At 40.8% G+C, this 13460-nt stretch overlaps 3 protein-coding genes across 6 annotated transcripts; 2 read left to right on the top strand and 1 right to left on the bottom strand.

Moving 5' to 3' along the window:
* Positions 1 to 1253: 1253 nt before the first annotated feature.
* Positions 1254 to 3380, top strand: LOC123972104 (zona pellucida sperm-binding protein 3-like). Of its 2 annotated transcripts, none has more exons than XM_046051351.1 (10): positions 1254 to 1408; positions 1503 to 1669; positions 1744 to 1847; positions 1958 to 2046; positions 2140 to 2320; positions 2414 to 2519; positions 2614 to 2699; positions 2923 to 3014; positions 3107 to 3169; positions 3242 to 3380. In XM_046051351.1, exons 1-9 carry the CDS (start codon positions 1342 to 1344, stop codon positions 3166 to 3168), a joined length of 954 nt encoding a protein of 317 aa, XP_045907307.1. In that variant the 5' UTR covers positions 1254 to 1341; the 3' UTR covers position 3169; positions 3242 to 3380. The 2 variants fall into 2 exon arrangements, with proteins under 2 accessions (XP_045907307.1, XP_045907306.1); XM_046051350.1 differs by having other exon boundaries at positions 1925 to 2046.
* A 149-nt stretch (positions 3381 to 3529) lies between these two features.
* LOC123972107 (RING finger protein 212B-like) lies at positions 3530 to 7916 on the top strand. Of its 2 annotated transcripts, XM_046051355.1 has the most exons (14): positions 3530 to 4229; positions 4365 to 4437; positions 4921 to 5044; positions 5379 to 5431; positions 5539 to 5613; positions 5912 to 6018; positions 6109 to 6211; positions 6317 to 6345; positions 6445 to 6485; positions 6600 to 6624; positions 6706 to 6766; positions 7239 to 7296; positions 7437 to 7467; positions 7571 to 7916. In XM_046051355.1, exons 3-14 carry the CDS (start codon positions 4945 to 4947, stop codon positions 7641 to 7643), a joined length of 756 nt encoding a protein of 251 aa, XP_045907311.1. In that variant the 5' UTR covers positions 3530 to 4229; positions 4365 to 4437; positions 4921 to 4944; the 3' UTR covers positions 7644 to 7916. The 2 variants fall into 2 exon arrangements, with proteins under 2 accessions (XP_045907311.1, XP_045907312.1); XM_046051356.1 differs by lacking the exons at positions 3530 to 4229; positions 4365 to 4437 and adding an exon at positions 4466 to 4484.
* A 180-nt stretch (positions 7917 to 8096) lies between these two features.
* homeza (homeobox and leucine zipper encoding a) lies at positions 8097 to 13151 on the bottom strand. Of its 2 annotated transcripts, none has more exons than XM_046051349.1 (3): positions 12687 to 13151; positions 11779 to 11964; positions 8097 to 11459 (listed from the first exon to the last, which is right to left on the bottom strand). In XM_046051349.1, the coding sequence occupies exon 3, from the start codon at positions 11430 to 11432 to the stop codon at positions 9453 to 9455; it is 1980 nt and encodes a 659-aa protein (XP_045907305.1). In that variant the 5' UTR covers positions 11433 to 11459; positions 11779 to 11964; positions 12687 to 13151; the 3' UTR covers positions 8097 to 9452. The 2 variants fall into 2 exon arrangements, with proteins under 2 accessions (XP_045907305.1, XP_045907304.1); XM_046051348.1 differs by having other exon boundaries at positions 11873 to 11964; positions 12687 to 13150.
* Between the last annotated feature and the right edge of the window lie 309 nt (positions 13152 to 13460).

The following is a 13460-nucleotide window of genomic DNA, read 5'->3' as shown; positions in this document are numbered from 1 at the left end:
CCTTAACCCTATAGAAAATCTATGGGGTATTGTGAAGAGGAAGATGAGATACGCCAGACCCAACAATGCAGAAGAGCTGAAGGCCACTATCAGAGCAATCTGGGCTCTCATAACACCCGAGCAGTGCCACAGACTTATCGACTCCATGCCACGCCGCATTGCTGCAGTAATTCAGGCAAAAGGGGCCCCAACTAAGTATTGAGTGCTGTACATGCTCATACTTTTCATGTTCATACTTTTCAGTTGGCCAACATTTCTAAAAATCCTTTTTTTGTATTGGTCTTAAGTAATATTCTAATTTTCGGAGATACTGAATTTGGGATTTTCATTAGTTGTCAGTTTTAATCATCACAATTAAATGAAATAAACATTTGAAATATATCAGTCTGTGTGGAATGAATGAATATAATATCCAAGTTTCACCTTTTGAATGGAATTACTGAAATCAACTTTTTGATGATATTCTAATTCTATGACCAGCACCTGTATAAGTTAAGTCACATGTCTTAGTGTAGGCGGTTATGGCTCAGACTAGTGGACCAGTTGTCCATGTGGTGTGAAATGTCCAACTTGAAAACCTTGAACTTGTCTTGGTTTATCACTTGCAATTTGTTAGCAATAAATGTACAATTAAAGGACCACCTAAATTATTTCTGAGGTTAGATTCTCATTTTCAATGAATTGGAACGTGGGCTGAGGGATTTTAGAGGATCAAGCATCTGAATTGGGACACAGCCATTTATCTTTTGAATACATTCCAATTCTAATATTACAGATTGTAGAATTGGCACAGATCATGCATGAGATTTAAGACAACATGTAAGTGGTCCAACACAATGTTTAAAAATAATAAATGTGTATTTAATTAAAATAAACAAGACAGTTCTGACTAAAGAATCACATTTTGGCCACTTTTACCCGGAGCAGAATGTGACATGGGGTTTCGTTACTTTCTAGTCATGAATATAAATCAGTGGAGAGGGTTTACCTATATAAGATCACTGACAGAACTGCAGCTTCACACTGACATAGCTCATATACTGCGACGCTTTGTGTGGGAATACTAGTTCTCACATTATGCACAACCTGTTTTCATTGACTGCAGCAGTTTGCATAACTGTGGGATTCTTGTCTGCTCTTATAATATAAATTGTAACATAAACATGATACACACATAAAAGTATATGTGCCTTATAAGCCTTTCCAGGCTTATTGTAATTAGGCTGATGGCTGCTGCACCTGAGACTGTTGTCACGCACCAGGTGAAAGAGGTTTTCTTGATTAATGTCTCTCAGTCAGAATGAATAAAAACACCCACAGCATTAGAGCAAGTGTCCAGCCATGATGGTGTTCTTCTGGCAATGTGTGCTGTTTTTGAGCCTAGCATCTGCTCTGTTGGTACATGCAGGTAATTTTGCAGCAGAATGCACAACCTTTTCTTTAATTTCAATTTATCATCTTGAACTGAAACTTGAGTTTTTTTGTGTTGCATTCCTTCAAAGACATGAAGCTAGACTGTAGGCCTGATACGGTGACGCTGGTGTGGACAGAGAATAGATCCCAGGCTGATACCTCGCTCTTTCGTCTGGGTAACTGTTTCCCCACCAGCTTCTCGCCCAGGAGAGCTGTTTTCAGTGTGGATGTCAATAATTGTAACTTCAAGAGACTGGTGAGTAACATACTCCTACTAGCAAACTGAGTCAACTATATCTTCTACAGCTTGGTGATGTTTGTATCTCTTAGGTTACTGGGAGTCATCTGTTGTACACCAATGATCTGACCTACATTTCCTCTCCCGATTCTAACATTCTCCCGTCCACTCACCTAGTTGTCTGTGAGTATGAGAGGTGGGTGTTTATACTATGTTGAGTGGTAAACTGCCTTGTACTGGAGTTCTACAGATGCATGTGTCTAATGGCAACAGTTGCTGTACTGTAATCTGCTTTATTTTGTGCAGGCCCAAGGACTGGTACCCTATGATGTATTACCCAGTGTTTAATACATATGGTGAAGGGGATCTAGAGTTTCACATTGGACTAATGAATGGTGGGTTTAAACATGACCTCCCTATAAATTTCCAAAGGGACTCCTGTAATATAACTTTTTTTTTTTTTTTTTCTCCCCTATTTACTCATGTAGCTGACTTCTCAGGACCTGCTACATCTACAAGTTTTCCTCTAGGCTCCTTAATTCCAATCATGGCTAGTGTGGTGCAGAAGTCCCATCAGCCATTGCTGCTGCTTCTTGAGGAATGTATAGCAACTAGCACACCAGAACTGCATCCTAAAAGCAGTATATACCCAATAATCACCAATAAGGGGTAACCTTGTTATACTGGCAATAAGCACTACTTAACTGAACTTTTCCCCCTCCAGATTGAAAGTAACACAATTTCATGTTCTTTAACATACAGGTGTCTTGTGGACAGTAAGATCTCACGCTCAAAATTTGAACCAAGGCAAACCTCATCAGAGATTCACCTATCCCTTCAAGCTCTTAGGTTTGCTCATGGAGAAGAGGTAAACTGGCTTTATTCTAGTCAATTAAAGTTCACTTTTTTCCTGTAAATACTGGAAACTTTATGCCTTGCAACATTAATTATCTCCTCAACAGGTATTTATCCACTGCAGCCTTGTGGCTTGGGATCCTGTAGGTCTTACTAACACCAGGAAGGCCTGCTACTATGTTAAAGATCATGGGTAAAACTTTTTAAAACTGCAGCAGTGTCTGAATGGAATAATTTTCCCAGTGAGCCTATCAGATGGGCCAGTTAAACATTGAAATACAAAGTTTCAGCCACTTGCATCATCTCGGACTCTGGATTCAATCAGACCTCTATCATGAGAAAATTAACCAGTTGTTTGCGATCTGGGAATTATTTGCTATTAAAATCTCCTTCTCATCCAATCTTCACAATCTCAGTTGGAAACTGCTGGACAATTCTACATATAGCAATCTTTGTGACTGCTGTGAATCCAGCTGCACATCCAGGAGGGTGAGAAGTATCAGATCAGGTATCTGCACAGCTGCTGCTGTATTGAACTAATTTCCTTGTCCTGTACTAAAATGGCCCCTACAACTGTGTTTAACTTCTCTTTAAATGCAGAGAAGCATGGAATAGTACAAAAAGCAGTCCTTGGACCACTTACCATCACCATGAATTCCTGAGGTATGCTGAAAGTAAGTTTTACACAGCAATATAGCTGTATCCCCAACTAAACTCTTTTTCTTTTTCAAACAGGAATGGCTGCCTTATGGACTAGTTTCCTTAATCTGAATTTGGTTTTTATTCTTGGTTTTGGAAGCTTCTGAATGTTTCATGTCTGCCTGTGAATTTCTGATTGTAACATGGCCATTAAAGATTTATCAAAACCAATTTATTTCATGCAAGCTAATGTAGCTCTTTTCAAACATGTCTGCATAACTGTATTCCCAGTTTCACTCACATTAATGAACACTTGTGAGGGGCCACAAAGTGAGTATTTCCATATGTGTCATTTGTTGCAAAATTCAGTGAAGGTATATGGGGGGGGAAGTATCCTTTGATATTGAGATTATCAATATAAAATATGAATCAAGTAAATATGTATTCTGGACTGTTTTAATCCAGAGTAGGCCTACCTTACCAGTGACTTGACAGAGTAGGTCTGCTGGGGGGGTGACATTTTCTGTGCTAAACATCTTAACATCAAGCATGTTATGAAACAGTGGATTCGACATGTATTTCCCGACACATCCAACATCTCTAGAAGAAAACTAGAGCCAACAAGTTCTCAACACATATTTTGGCCCCTTGGTGGCCTACTTAAAAAGCTGGCTTATTTATCATGTTAAACCTTTGCCGGATGCTAGCGACGTGATATCACCTATGATGTAATACCCATGCTGGTATTGCCGATACAATACTTTACATATGTAAGTTCTAGTTTATGTGGACCCCCCCCTCCATCAAATCTGTATTTGAGAGAAATAAAAAGTAGGATGTGGGCTTACCAAATCCAAACATTAGCTGCATAATAGGAAATCAATCTACTGTCACATTCTTACTAATAAAATAGTCTGTGGTCTACATACAATCAGCCATAGTCACTAGCCTATGCTGGGAAATGTAAAGGGCTGCAGTGGCTCACTGGGAGAAGCTCCTCACACAGCTGTAGCACAAGCTTGACTTTGACAGGCGGAAGAAGTAGTTCCCATCAAAGGAGCATAATTAGACCATCCTGGTGACAGTAAGATACTGATACACACACTCACTCCAAATTACTGAGCTTAGATATCGATCCTTTTATGAGTATTGATCCTACAGCAGGAAACGTTGGATTGTGAAATATCGGTCCGCACACCACTAATGTTAGTTTGCGCAGATGCGCGACCAGAAAGGGCGGGACGGACGTCTGATGCCGACTGAAGTTACTCCTTCAACTACTTCTGATCAGAGTAAGGAGAGTAACGGGGAATATAAACAATGAGAGGGCAGATATTTTGTAAGCCAACATACTCTAAAAGTATTCAGTATGTTATGTATCCAGCCAAAGGGGACAAGTGAAATTTCCCCAGTTAAAGCTAGCTAGCACATAGTAGGGCAATAAAACAACCTGTTAGCATTGTGGACGAGTAACTAAACTGTGTTCAGTTTTGAATGCTGTAATTACCTAACTGTGCTGTTTTGTCCTGGTTGCCTCATTGCAGAATTAATAATGATCAAATGGTTGAGCTAACTTTTGTTGTGTTACTTTGTGCATGAGTGTGGATGTGACACATTTATTACATTGTGTAAATTAACTTATAGTGAAAAAAACATTGTCAGGACCAATACTAAAAGTATGTGACCAGGGGTGTCAACATACTTATGGTCATAGTGTAATATTTAATGTTCCACATGATCTCATTTGTGTATGGTAAGCTTGTGTTTGTTTGCAGAGGAGTAAACCCACAGGACTAAAAATGGACTGGTTCCACTGTAATCAGTGCTTCACAAGGAGAGGGTCGAAGTTTGTTGTGGCCAGCTGTGGCCACATCTTTTGCGGAGCGTGCATTCAATCTAGTAAGACAATTATATACTATCTGCTCTGTGTGCTAAGTAAATTTGCTTCCCCATCACAGCTGAAATAAGATGAAGTTGCAGGCTACGTATGCCTCTTCGGGGCTTTACAGTGTGAATATTTTCGCTTTTGCATCAAAAATAGATATGTGCATACTGGAAAAAATATTTACTAGCAATTTATGAATGTGAGAGTAAAGATTACAACATACTGTAATGACAAGTTAGTACTTAGCATGTTAATGAGAGACTAATCACCATTGTAGACCATTTCTCTTGCACAAGGATTTAATGAACCCACAAAATGAAACTACTGTGATTATGTGTTTTCCTACAGAGCAGTGCAGCGTATGTGGAGCCAGCTGCAGTTATCTGCCCATCACAGATGAGGTTGGTGAGTTTATCTTCACTGCAAGTTACTGCCTGATGCCACCAGCAGAGAATGGCCTTATTTTACATAGTCAACTTATTATAACTGCACACACTTCCTATTTCAGATGAAACCACAGGAAAGGGTGTTTTTCAAGGACCCCATGAAGCTCATCCAATCACGGCTGGAGAACATATCACAGGTCTGTGTCTTCTGTGCAGCATTCACTCCGAGCTCCCTCTCTGCTGCTCTTTTTAATTGCTTTTTTTGGAAGTAAAATGTCAGAGCACTCAGTCAGTTAATTAGCCAGTCAGTGTCGATTAATTCAACAAGAGATTGCTTCAGTTAGTGATATTTGACAAGATCAAGAGTATCACTTCAGGATCAGTATGCTATACGGTAGTTTCGGAATCCCTAAGATACTCCAAAAGCCAAAGTTGATGTACATAGTGTTTTACTTTCACTGAAAGAATATTTCAACGTGAGGTCTTGTTCCTTAGATTGCGCTTTTTCAGAAGACACAGATGGAGAGAGTCACAGCCCACTTCAAGCGTAAGTCTGTTGAACTGGAACGACATCTGAAGGAAGTCACTGAGCAGGGTTACAGGTGATTTTAATATTTGTTATTGGTCCTCTGTAGCTGTGTAAATAAAACCTACAATTGTGACGCTATTCTTCCCACGTTTGTTATCACAAGGCAACTCTCCGAGCTGAAAAGAGAGAATGCTGACTTAAAAAAGCAGCTATCAGAGCTGAAAAGAGATACTGCTGAGTTGAAAAAGCCACTTTCTCAGAGGAGGGTAAGTGTTTTACAAATCTAATAAAGAAAAAGTTGCCAAAAATGCCAATGTTCAGGTAATAAGTTACATATCTAATTTTGTCTGCACACTTTCTGTTTGCCACAGGTTTCTCCAGGACCGTTTCAAATAGATGGGTAAACCAAACAAATTTACATTTTCGGACTATCATGTTTAATAACACACTTTCCAGTATTAAGTTTTTTTGATTGTAGTAATTACTTTTTCTCTCATAGTACTCAAAGGATGTCACTCCCTGTGGCTGTCACCTCTCCAGGTAATACCAGTTATTTAAGCTGAATTGTTACAGTTAATGTTTTTAGTATTGGTTGTCCATTTCAGATTTTTGTGATTCAAGTTGATGAGAAGTGTTCATGTTTTCTTTTACCAGTTACCCCTCGTTCAAGAACTATGAGGTATGTATTAAGTTGTAATACTCTGGTGGAATACGCTATGTAACAATAAATATGCTTTATAACATGCTGTCCTGGTCTTAGTCACTTAGGCTCTGCAGAGTCACAGGGCTGGGCCAGAGGTCCTAGTCTATTCTCCCTCACAGTAAGTCTCATAGTCATATTGGCTCCATATAACATTTTATAGACCTACTGTAAATTAATGTTATGTTAAAAGGTATTTCCACAAAAATATGTATCTGTTCTTAGATTATGTTGCAACTTTTTAAGTTATCGACAATACTTACACTTACTCAGTTGGATTGTATCGTTATTCAGTTCACAATAGAAAAAATGTTAACTGAACAACTTCTGTAAATTTCACCGGAGATTTCCAGGAGGTTTCATCACACTGTCTTACATAGCTGATTAACTTGAGATGTCATCTCCATGACTACTCCATTCACTGAGATGTGGTTGAAACCTCCCGAAGAAGCTATAAGTGGAGCTTCAGTTAAGAGTTAATACTCATTAGATATTAAACTACAAACTTATAAAGCATTTTAGAGCAGAAATTTGTTTTTTAGCTTTTGTTTCATAAAATAAAGGAAACACCTCCTCTTTCTGTTTTTTGTCAGACTCCTGGATCAGTGACTTCTATTTCTAGCCATAGTTCTCTTCATGAACGTGTACGCAGTAAGTGTGGTTGCAAACAAGCTTTTGTTGCTCTCCACTTGTTTCTGTGGTTAAACTGGATACACTATATTTCATCAACTCAGAAATGAAAAGAATTCTATTTTTAATTAAAATACCTTCCACCTGTCTGTTTCAAAAAGGAACGCCCACATCCTTTAGCACCCCTACAAGGTAAGAAATGCTTTCCAAGTTATTGCATCACATTTCTAAATATGCTTGATAGGAAGATTTTCATATTGTAATAGCTGAGTCTGTCCATTTCTGTCTTCCTCAGAACTCCGCATCAGACTCAAGTTTCCCAGCTCCAGTTTATAGGTGGAATATCAATACATTCACCCAGGCGTTAATGAAATGGCCCCTAACATATCTGAGGACAATTTGGTTACTTAAGTTCATCAGGACTACCATGTCTTATGCAGATTCATTTTTCTACATCGTTGAGTACAGGTATTTTATTTGTTCAGCTTACTGATGTTACAAGAGGAATTAACTTGCCATATTATCTTGTTGGTCATTGGTTGACTTATGGTCATGTTTTTATGTGACGCAATGGACTGTAGCACTGTGTCCAAGACACATTTCCCTTCTGTGACAATAAAGTTTACTCTACTCTCCCTCTAGTTTTTCTTCCTGTAATATTGTTAGCAGCAATTTATATTAGAACTATTTCTGCAAATTAATTTCACGCTAACTTGCTTTTTGCTCACAACACGTAATGTACGTTGATGAAAAAAAATACATTTGATCGGTCAGAATCAGTTGGAGTCATTGCAGCACACAAAAACAGCATGAACACATGATTATAAAGGCAAATCCTTTACTGGTTTCCAGTGACACAATTGTGAGAGTGAGAATTTTTTTCAAACAGGAAAAAATACCTTGAAAACATCTGCAAAGGAAGACACCAATTGTTGGTTATGGACATTTACCCACAGCATGACTTGCACTAACTTTTCATTATTAATAGAATGATAAAACATTCTGGTAATCTTACCTTTGTCCAGATATTTCTAATGAACTAAACTGTGACTCCATTTAAAGCCCACTCCACGCCCTGTGAGTCAACTAAGTACTACTATATGTATGTATAGAGTTTTTTTTTTTTTTGTTTGTGCTATAATTCACAACTGACTCAACGGAAAGGTAATATTTCTTTGGATTCAAACTCTTTACTACTTATGCAGTACATGGACCCCTATCAGTTATCATGTCTAGTTTGTCTATTATAATCCATCAATTCACAGCCTACACCTATTAAGACAAGAGATGTAAAAATACTGACTGAATCAATGAGTGCAAATATAAATTGAAGTTGGCAATTCCGTCATCTGTATGATGTTGATGTGATTGATGCTTTCTTAGTACATTTAGCTTTTACTGTTAAAAATGTGCAGTCAAATGCAAATAGTAAATCAAGTATTACAGCAGAGTGTCTACAGAGAATGGGGGAATGTGTTTCAGAAATATGTTGTTGACAGTAGTATAATTATATGTACCATGCTGTTTTCAAAAGGCATGACGATAGGTTTTGAGTGTTAAGGGGTCGAGAATGATACAGTTTAGTTCGGAACTCTTTTTTTTGTTTTTAAAGAATTGGGTGTAATGAACATAATGGCAGCAGGCTCTAAAACCAAAGTGCAAGATGTTAATTTAAAATGTACATGTCCAGTGTGATTTTCATGACAAGGAATTATTGGCTGTAAAGGAATGGATTACACACAGTGATCAGTCAACAAATTCATCAGCAAAGACATTTTTCCAGAGCAGTTGCTTATCTGCTGTAGTCCGGTACCAAAAGTACAACCTGTTTAAATTATACTGCTACCATAGCATACGAAAAAGATAGTACTGATACCTAAACAAAAATAATAAGATCAAAAAATATAGCAAACCAGTGTACAAGTTACTGTCCTATTTACAGCAACACGGGCAGCACAATTATAATTCAAGTCCAAATATATTAGGATAAGCAGGAAATGCAGCATATTATAAAAAACAAACCTCACTTTGGGCTTGTACTGGGAAGACTGGATGTTCCAAACCTGCCTCAATTAAAGCAATTTAAACCAAAGTAATAACTATGCTTGTTGGTGCAAAAGGATGTGAGGCGCACTCCTCCAACTTTTACAAATGTTCTTAAGTCTGGTTCCAGTGTCTTAATCAGCAACAATAGGTTCCTGGTCAGTCTCTCCGACATCCTGGGCTGCAAACCAATCTCGCACTTGCTGGTAGCTCATTCTTGATTTCTTGCATAGTGAGTCAAGGTCTTTTTCATTTAGTGAGCCCGTCGAAAGGTAATATGTTACCAATGGCTGGATATCAGGGGAATCTGTACTATTTCCATTTGCTTGAGATTTTCGTTTGCGGCTACCCCCAGCCCGAGTAGATGTCCCAGAGCCACTTCCGTTAGTTAAACCACTGCTGTTTTGCTGGGCTGCAAGTTCTGCCAAGAACTTGTCGCGGACCCCCTTTACCCAGCGCAGCTGACCATTTTTAACAGCATACCGCGTGTCCCCAAACCACTGAATAACGTCTGCCCGGGGTAAACCTGTAAGCTTAACAAGCTCAGTGTAATCTTCACTCTTGGGCCACTGGCACTGCAAGAAGTGTTGCTTTAACACATCCAACTGCTCCTTGGTCTTTCTTGGTCGCCCAGCAGGAGTGAGGGCAGGGGATGTGGATGAGGAAGCCCCTGAGACGTGCAAGGGCGTTTGTGAAGGACTGGCTTTGGCTGAGTGGACTGACTTCTTTGATGTGCTGATGGTCTTTGAATGCAGTTTATTAGGCGAGGCAGTCAGTGGTGGGCTGCCAGAAGGGGAAGAGTAGGGAGAGGATGTCAATATAGCTGATGGTTCACGTAGAACATCTGGCTCAATCGTGCAGGTCTTGGTCAGTTGTAAGGGTTGTTCTTCACTTTGTTCCTCGTCTTTAAAACTGTCCCCATCAGCAGAAAGCTCCTCTGTAACATCCAACCCTTCTGCCTCAAGGACTCTTTCCCCAAATGCTTCCAGGCTGTTTGACAAAAAGGTCTGAAAGAAATGTGAATTTCTAATCCCATTGCTACGGGCTCCCTCGTGCCCCTTTGCCCCATTTAGCTGACGAGTATTTTGAGAAATAAGAGGAAGAGGTTGAATTTGTTGGTCAGGTTTACCTCCTACTGCAGTGTTTTGAGAGCAGTTCTGGGCTGCTGCCAGGCTTCCTCGGCCAACCCTAAGCTGGTACCGGCTGTCACTGAACCATTTCCGAATGTCATTACGGCTCAGCCCAGTTTCTTCCTGCAAACGTCTAAGCTCTGCCTCTGCAGGCCAGTTCTCCCTCAAAAAGCTCTTTCGAAGGGCAGCGAGCTGAGCTTTAGACTTTTTGTAGCGGCCATGACGATGCTGTTGTGAAGATGACTCTGAAGGGTCAACGGAGACATCAGCTGCTGTGCTTGCTGGTGTGTCTGCTGGTGGGCGGTAGAAGTACGAATCCTGAGGAGGTGGGAGGGTGGAACTGAAACATGGGGCAGTGGGTTTGGCTGGTTTATAGGTATCTGGTGACTCACACTTTGGTTTCTTCTTCTGAGGGGTGAAACTGGAGAGAGCACACTCTATTTCTTCGCTGTCCTTATCCTCAATTACCAATTCCTCACAACTTCTGCTCTTGCTATTCATTTTGACTTCCTCATTTGTTTCAGTAGAGTCATCGCAAAGCTCAGGCACTGCCAGCTTCCGCCGTGTCTCCTCTATTTCCTCTGAGGACCAGCTGATACCATATTTAATTCTCTGCACCATAAACCACACCTTAACTTTGTCCAGTGGCAAGGCACACACCCGGGCCAAGGTGTTAACCTCACGGGATGATGGGTACGGAAATAAGTTAAAGGCTTGGACCAGCTCTGGGATTGTGTCAAGTTCACGGGTTTGATCCGACTGTGTCCATACCAATTTCAGACCCTCTGACACTAGAGGCAGGCACACAACGGAGTTGTGGTTGGTGGTGAAACTAGCCACACCACTCACGTTGCCTTCAGCTGGGGAGGAGCGTTTACCTTCAAGCTTTCCTTCACATTCTGTCTTTGATATTTTCCCTTCAAAGCACTCCTTCACGCTCATAAGTAGTCCATTTCTGCCATTATGTTCACTGTACGTTTCCATCTGGGATATCAAAATAGGCTCTTTCACCTAGAAAAAAAAAAAACAACACACAAAAATACTGATTTAGCTGCCGATGTTTTGTTTTGTTTGTCTCAACTGCCAAACTGTTTTCACTTAACGGGTAAGGTCAATGTTAAGGAGAAGGAAATTTTCTTTCTTGGAGGAGTTCAGCTAAGAGTAGCGACTATGTTTTAAGAACTTTTTGTTCACATTCATTCTCAAAGTCAATTATCTGACAGCTGTTTCCCCTCCCCCTCTACTTGGCACTCCTAATTCTGAACTCCCAATGAAACTAGTGATACTCTGTCCAGACTGGGTTCCCCTCCCCCAGAGTGTGGGGACTGACTTTTGTTTTGTGTGAGTGGGGGGATTGGTCGCAAAGGGTGGGAGCGTGGGGAAGGGGGATTTATGAGAAATCCATCACAGTCTACATTTCTCACCCCTTCCCAGTCAGGCTTTGTTCCACTTCCAAGTTCTCGGAACCGAAAGTTAAGTGTAGCCTCTTCCCAAAGGCAGATACCACAAGAGAAACCTGTGGAAGGAGAAAATGAGTTGCATTAATCATACTGAAATGTAAGTCTACGGACACTATTCCTTATGGGAAATGGTTTGAAAAAGTAACATTGTTGAGCAACAGGTGTTAAGCCAACATTTTACAATGAAAATTGGCAGTTAGAAGGCTATAGGAAATGGAATTGTGATTCAGATACTAATTGATTATTTCCCCCCCCCCATTGCAGTCATTACCTAATGATATGAATCCAGTGTTTGTTATTACTGACTGGACAGTGTCTTATAGTTACCATGTACTCGTCATTTAGGAGTTTTTCTTTATTTGGGACAGCACAGGAAATGTTGCGCATTTGGTTGGGGTTATGTTAGTCTACCCTACGCCATGACCAACGTTTAAGGTCGCTTTAGCCACACAAGAAACGTCCAAGCCTACCAAAGACATTAGCAAACAATTATGAAATCACTGTATTCGTCATTCGTGACACATTGAAACCCACGGGGATGAGATCATGTGGTGGCCTCACCCGGTTTTGATGTTTTACTTTAAATGCGCTGTAAGAGTTTAGACATAGTATCTTTGGCTAAGTCTAACAAAAAGCTATAAAAGTTGCTCACTGTGCCTGTGGCGATAGCAGGTCCTGTGAATCCCCCCCTTTATGGCGTACTAACTAAAACGCTTCACACTGCACAGGCGCACTTCGCCGTCAGACACGCTTCAGTGAAACATAAAAATAAACTTACCGAGAATGCCTAAGCAACCCTTTATTCGCGAGGTCCGTTTGAGCGAAAAGAAAACAAATGACTCCCAGAGTTTCCACTCTGCCCCTCCGCTTTTTATGGCCGAAGTTTAGAAGAGGACCAAGGAAACAATACCGTCCGTCTGTCTGTTTGACCCTTGTCTTATTTATCAAGCACCTCGACGGATTACGGTCGGGTACAAAGATGCGAGGCGACCAAGTTTGTCGCCTTTCTCAGTAGTTCAGTCGTCGGGTAAATCCTGCCGTAGAGGGCACAAATCGCTCAATCCGCGAGATATATAGGTTTGGATTTGTGTAACCCTCGCTTCGTCCCCCTCGGTCCATCCGTTGTTGCTTTTGTTCTTTAACTGAGAAGTGTTTTCCCTGTCCGGCCAGATCGAGGCGAGGCGGAGCCGAGGACCAGGAAGCCCAGAAGGCCCAACTGACTCCTCCACAGTGACGGCGGGGTGGGTGTGCCAGTCTGGGAGAGCGGGCCATGGATTGGAGGGAGGAGGCGCCTGTATTATAAATCCGTGGCAGTAGGCTAAACATTTTCACGTCAACCCCCCCCCCGTCCAACCAGGGACAAACAAACACCAGATATGATTTATAACAATAACCACTGCCTTCGTCCAACTCACACTGTCCTAACTTAAGAGCAGTAAGTAGTAAGTAAGGAAACCCCCCTTGTAGCCTACCCCAAGACCCGTGGAGGTCTTTGTACCAAATGTATAGAGCTTCTGAGTGCTTAGCACTGAGGACACTGTTTTCTGGAAAC

Source organism: Micropterus dolomieu, linkage group LG06, assembly GCF_021292245.1.
Source record: "Micropterus dolomieu isolate WLL.071019.BEF.003 ecotype Adirondacks linkage group LG06, ASM2129224v1, whole genome shotgun sequence".
Lineage (NCBI taxonomy): Eukaryota > Metazoa > Chordata > Actinopteri > Centrarchiformes > Centrarchidae > Micropterus > Micropterus dolomieu.
The sequence above is the reverse complement of the archived record's forward strand: the minus strand, read 5'-3'. Positions and strand labels throughout refer to the sequence as shown.

Coding starts and splice junctions, on each gene's coding strand:
- LOC123972104 (XM_046051350.1), top strand. CDS start 1,342: ATGATGGTGTTCTTCTGGCAATGTGTGCTGTTTTTGAGCCTAGCATCT. Junction 2,047..2,139: donor TCACATTGGACTAATGAATG/GTGGGTTTAAAC, acceptor TTACTCATGTAG/CTGACTTCTCAGGACCTGCT. Junction 2,520..2,613: donor GGTTTGCTCATGGAGAAGAG/GTAAACTGGCTT, acceptor TCTCCTCAACAG/GTATTTATCCACTGCAGCCT.
- LOC123972107 (XM_046051355.1), top strand. CDS start 4,945: ATGGACTGGTTCCACTGTAATCAGTGCTTCACAAGGAGAGGGTCGAAG. Junction 5,045..5,378: donor CGGAGCGTGCATTCAATCTA/GTAAGACAATTA, acceptor GTTTTCCTACAG/AGCAGTGCAGCGTATGTGGA. Junction 6,767..7,238: donor CTAGTCTATTCTCCCTCACA/GTAAGTCTCATA, acceptor GTTTTTTGTCAG/ACTCCTGGATCAGTGACTTC.
- homeza (XM_046051349.1), bottom strand. CDS start 11,432: ATGGAAACGTACAGTGAACATAATGGCAGAAATGGACTACTTATGAGC.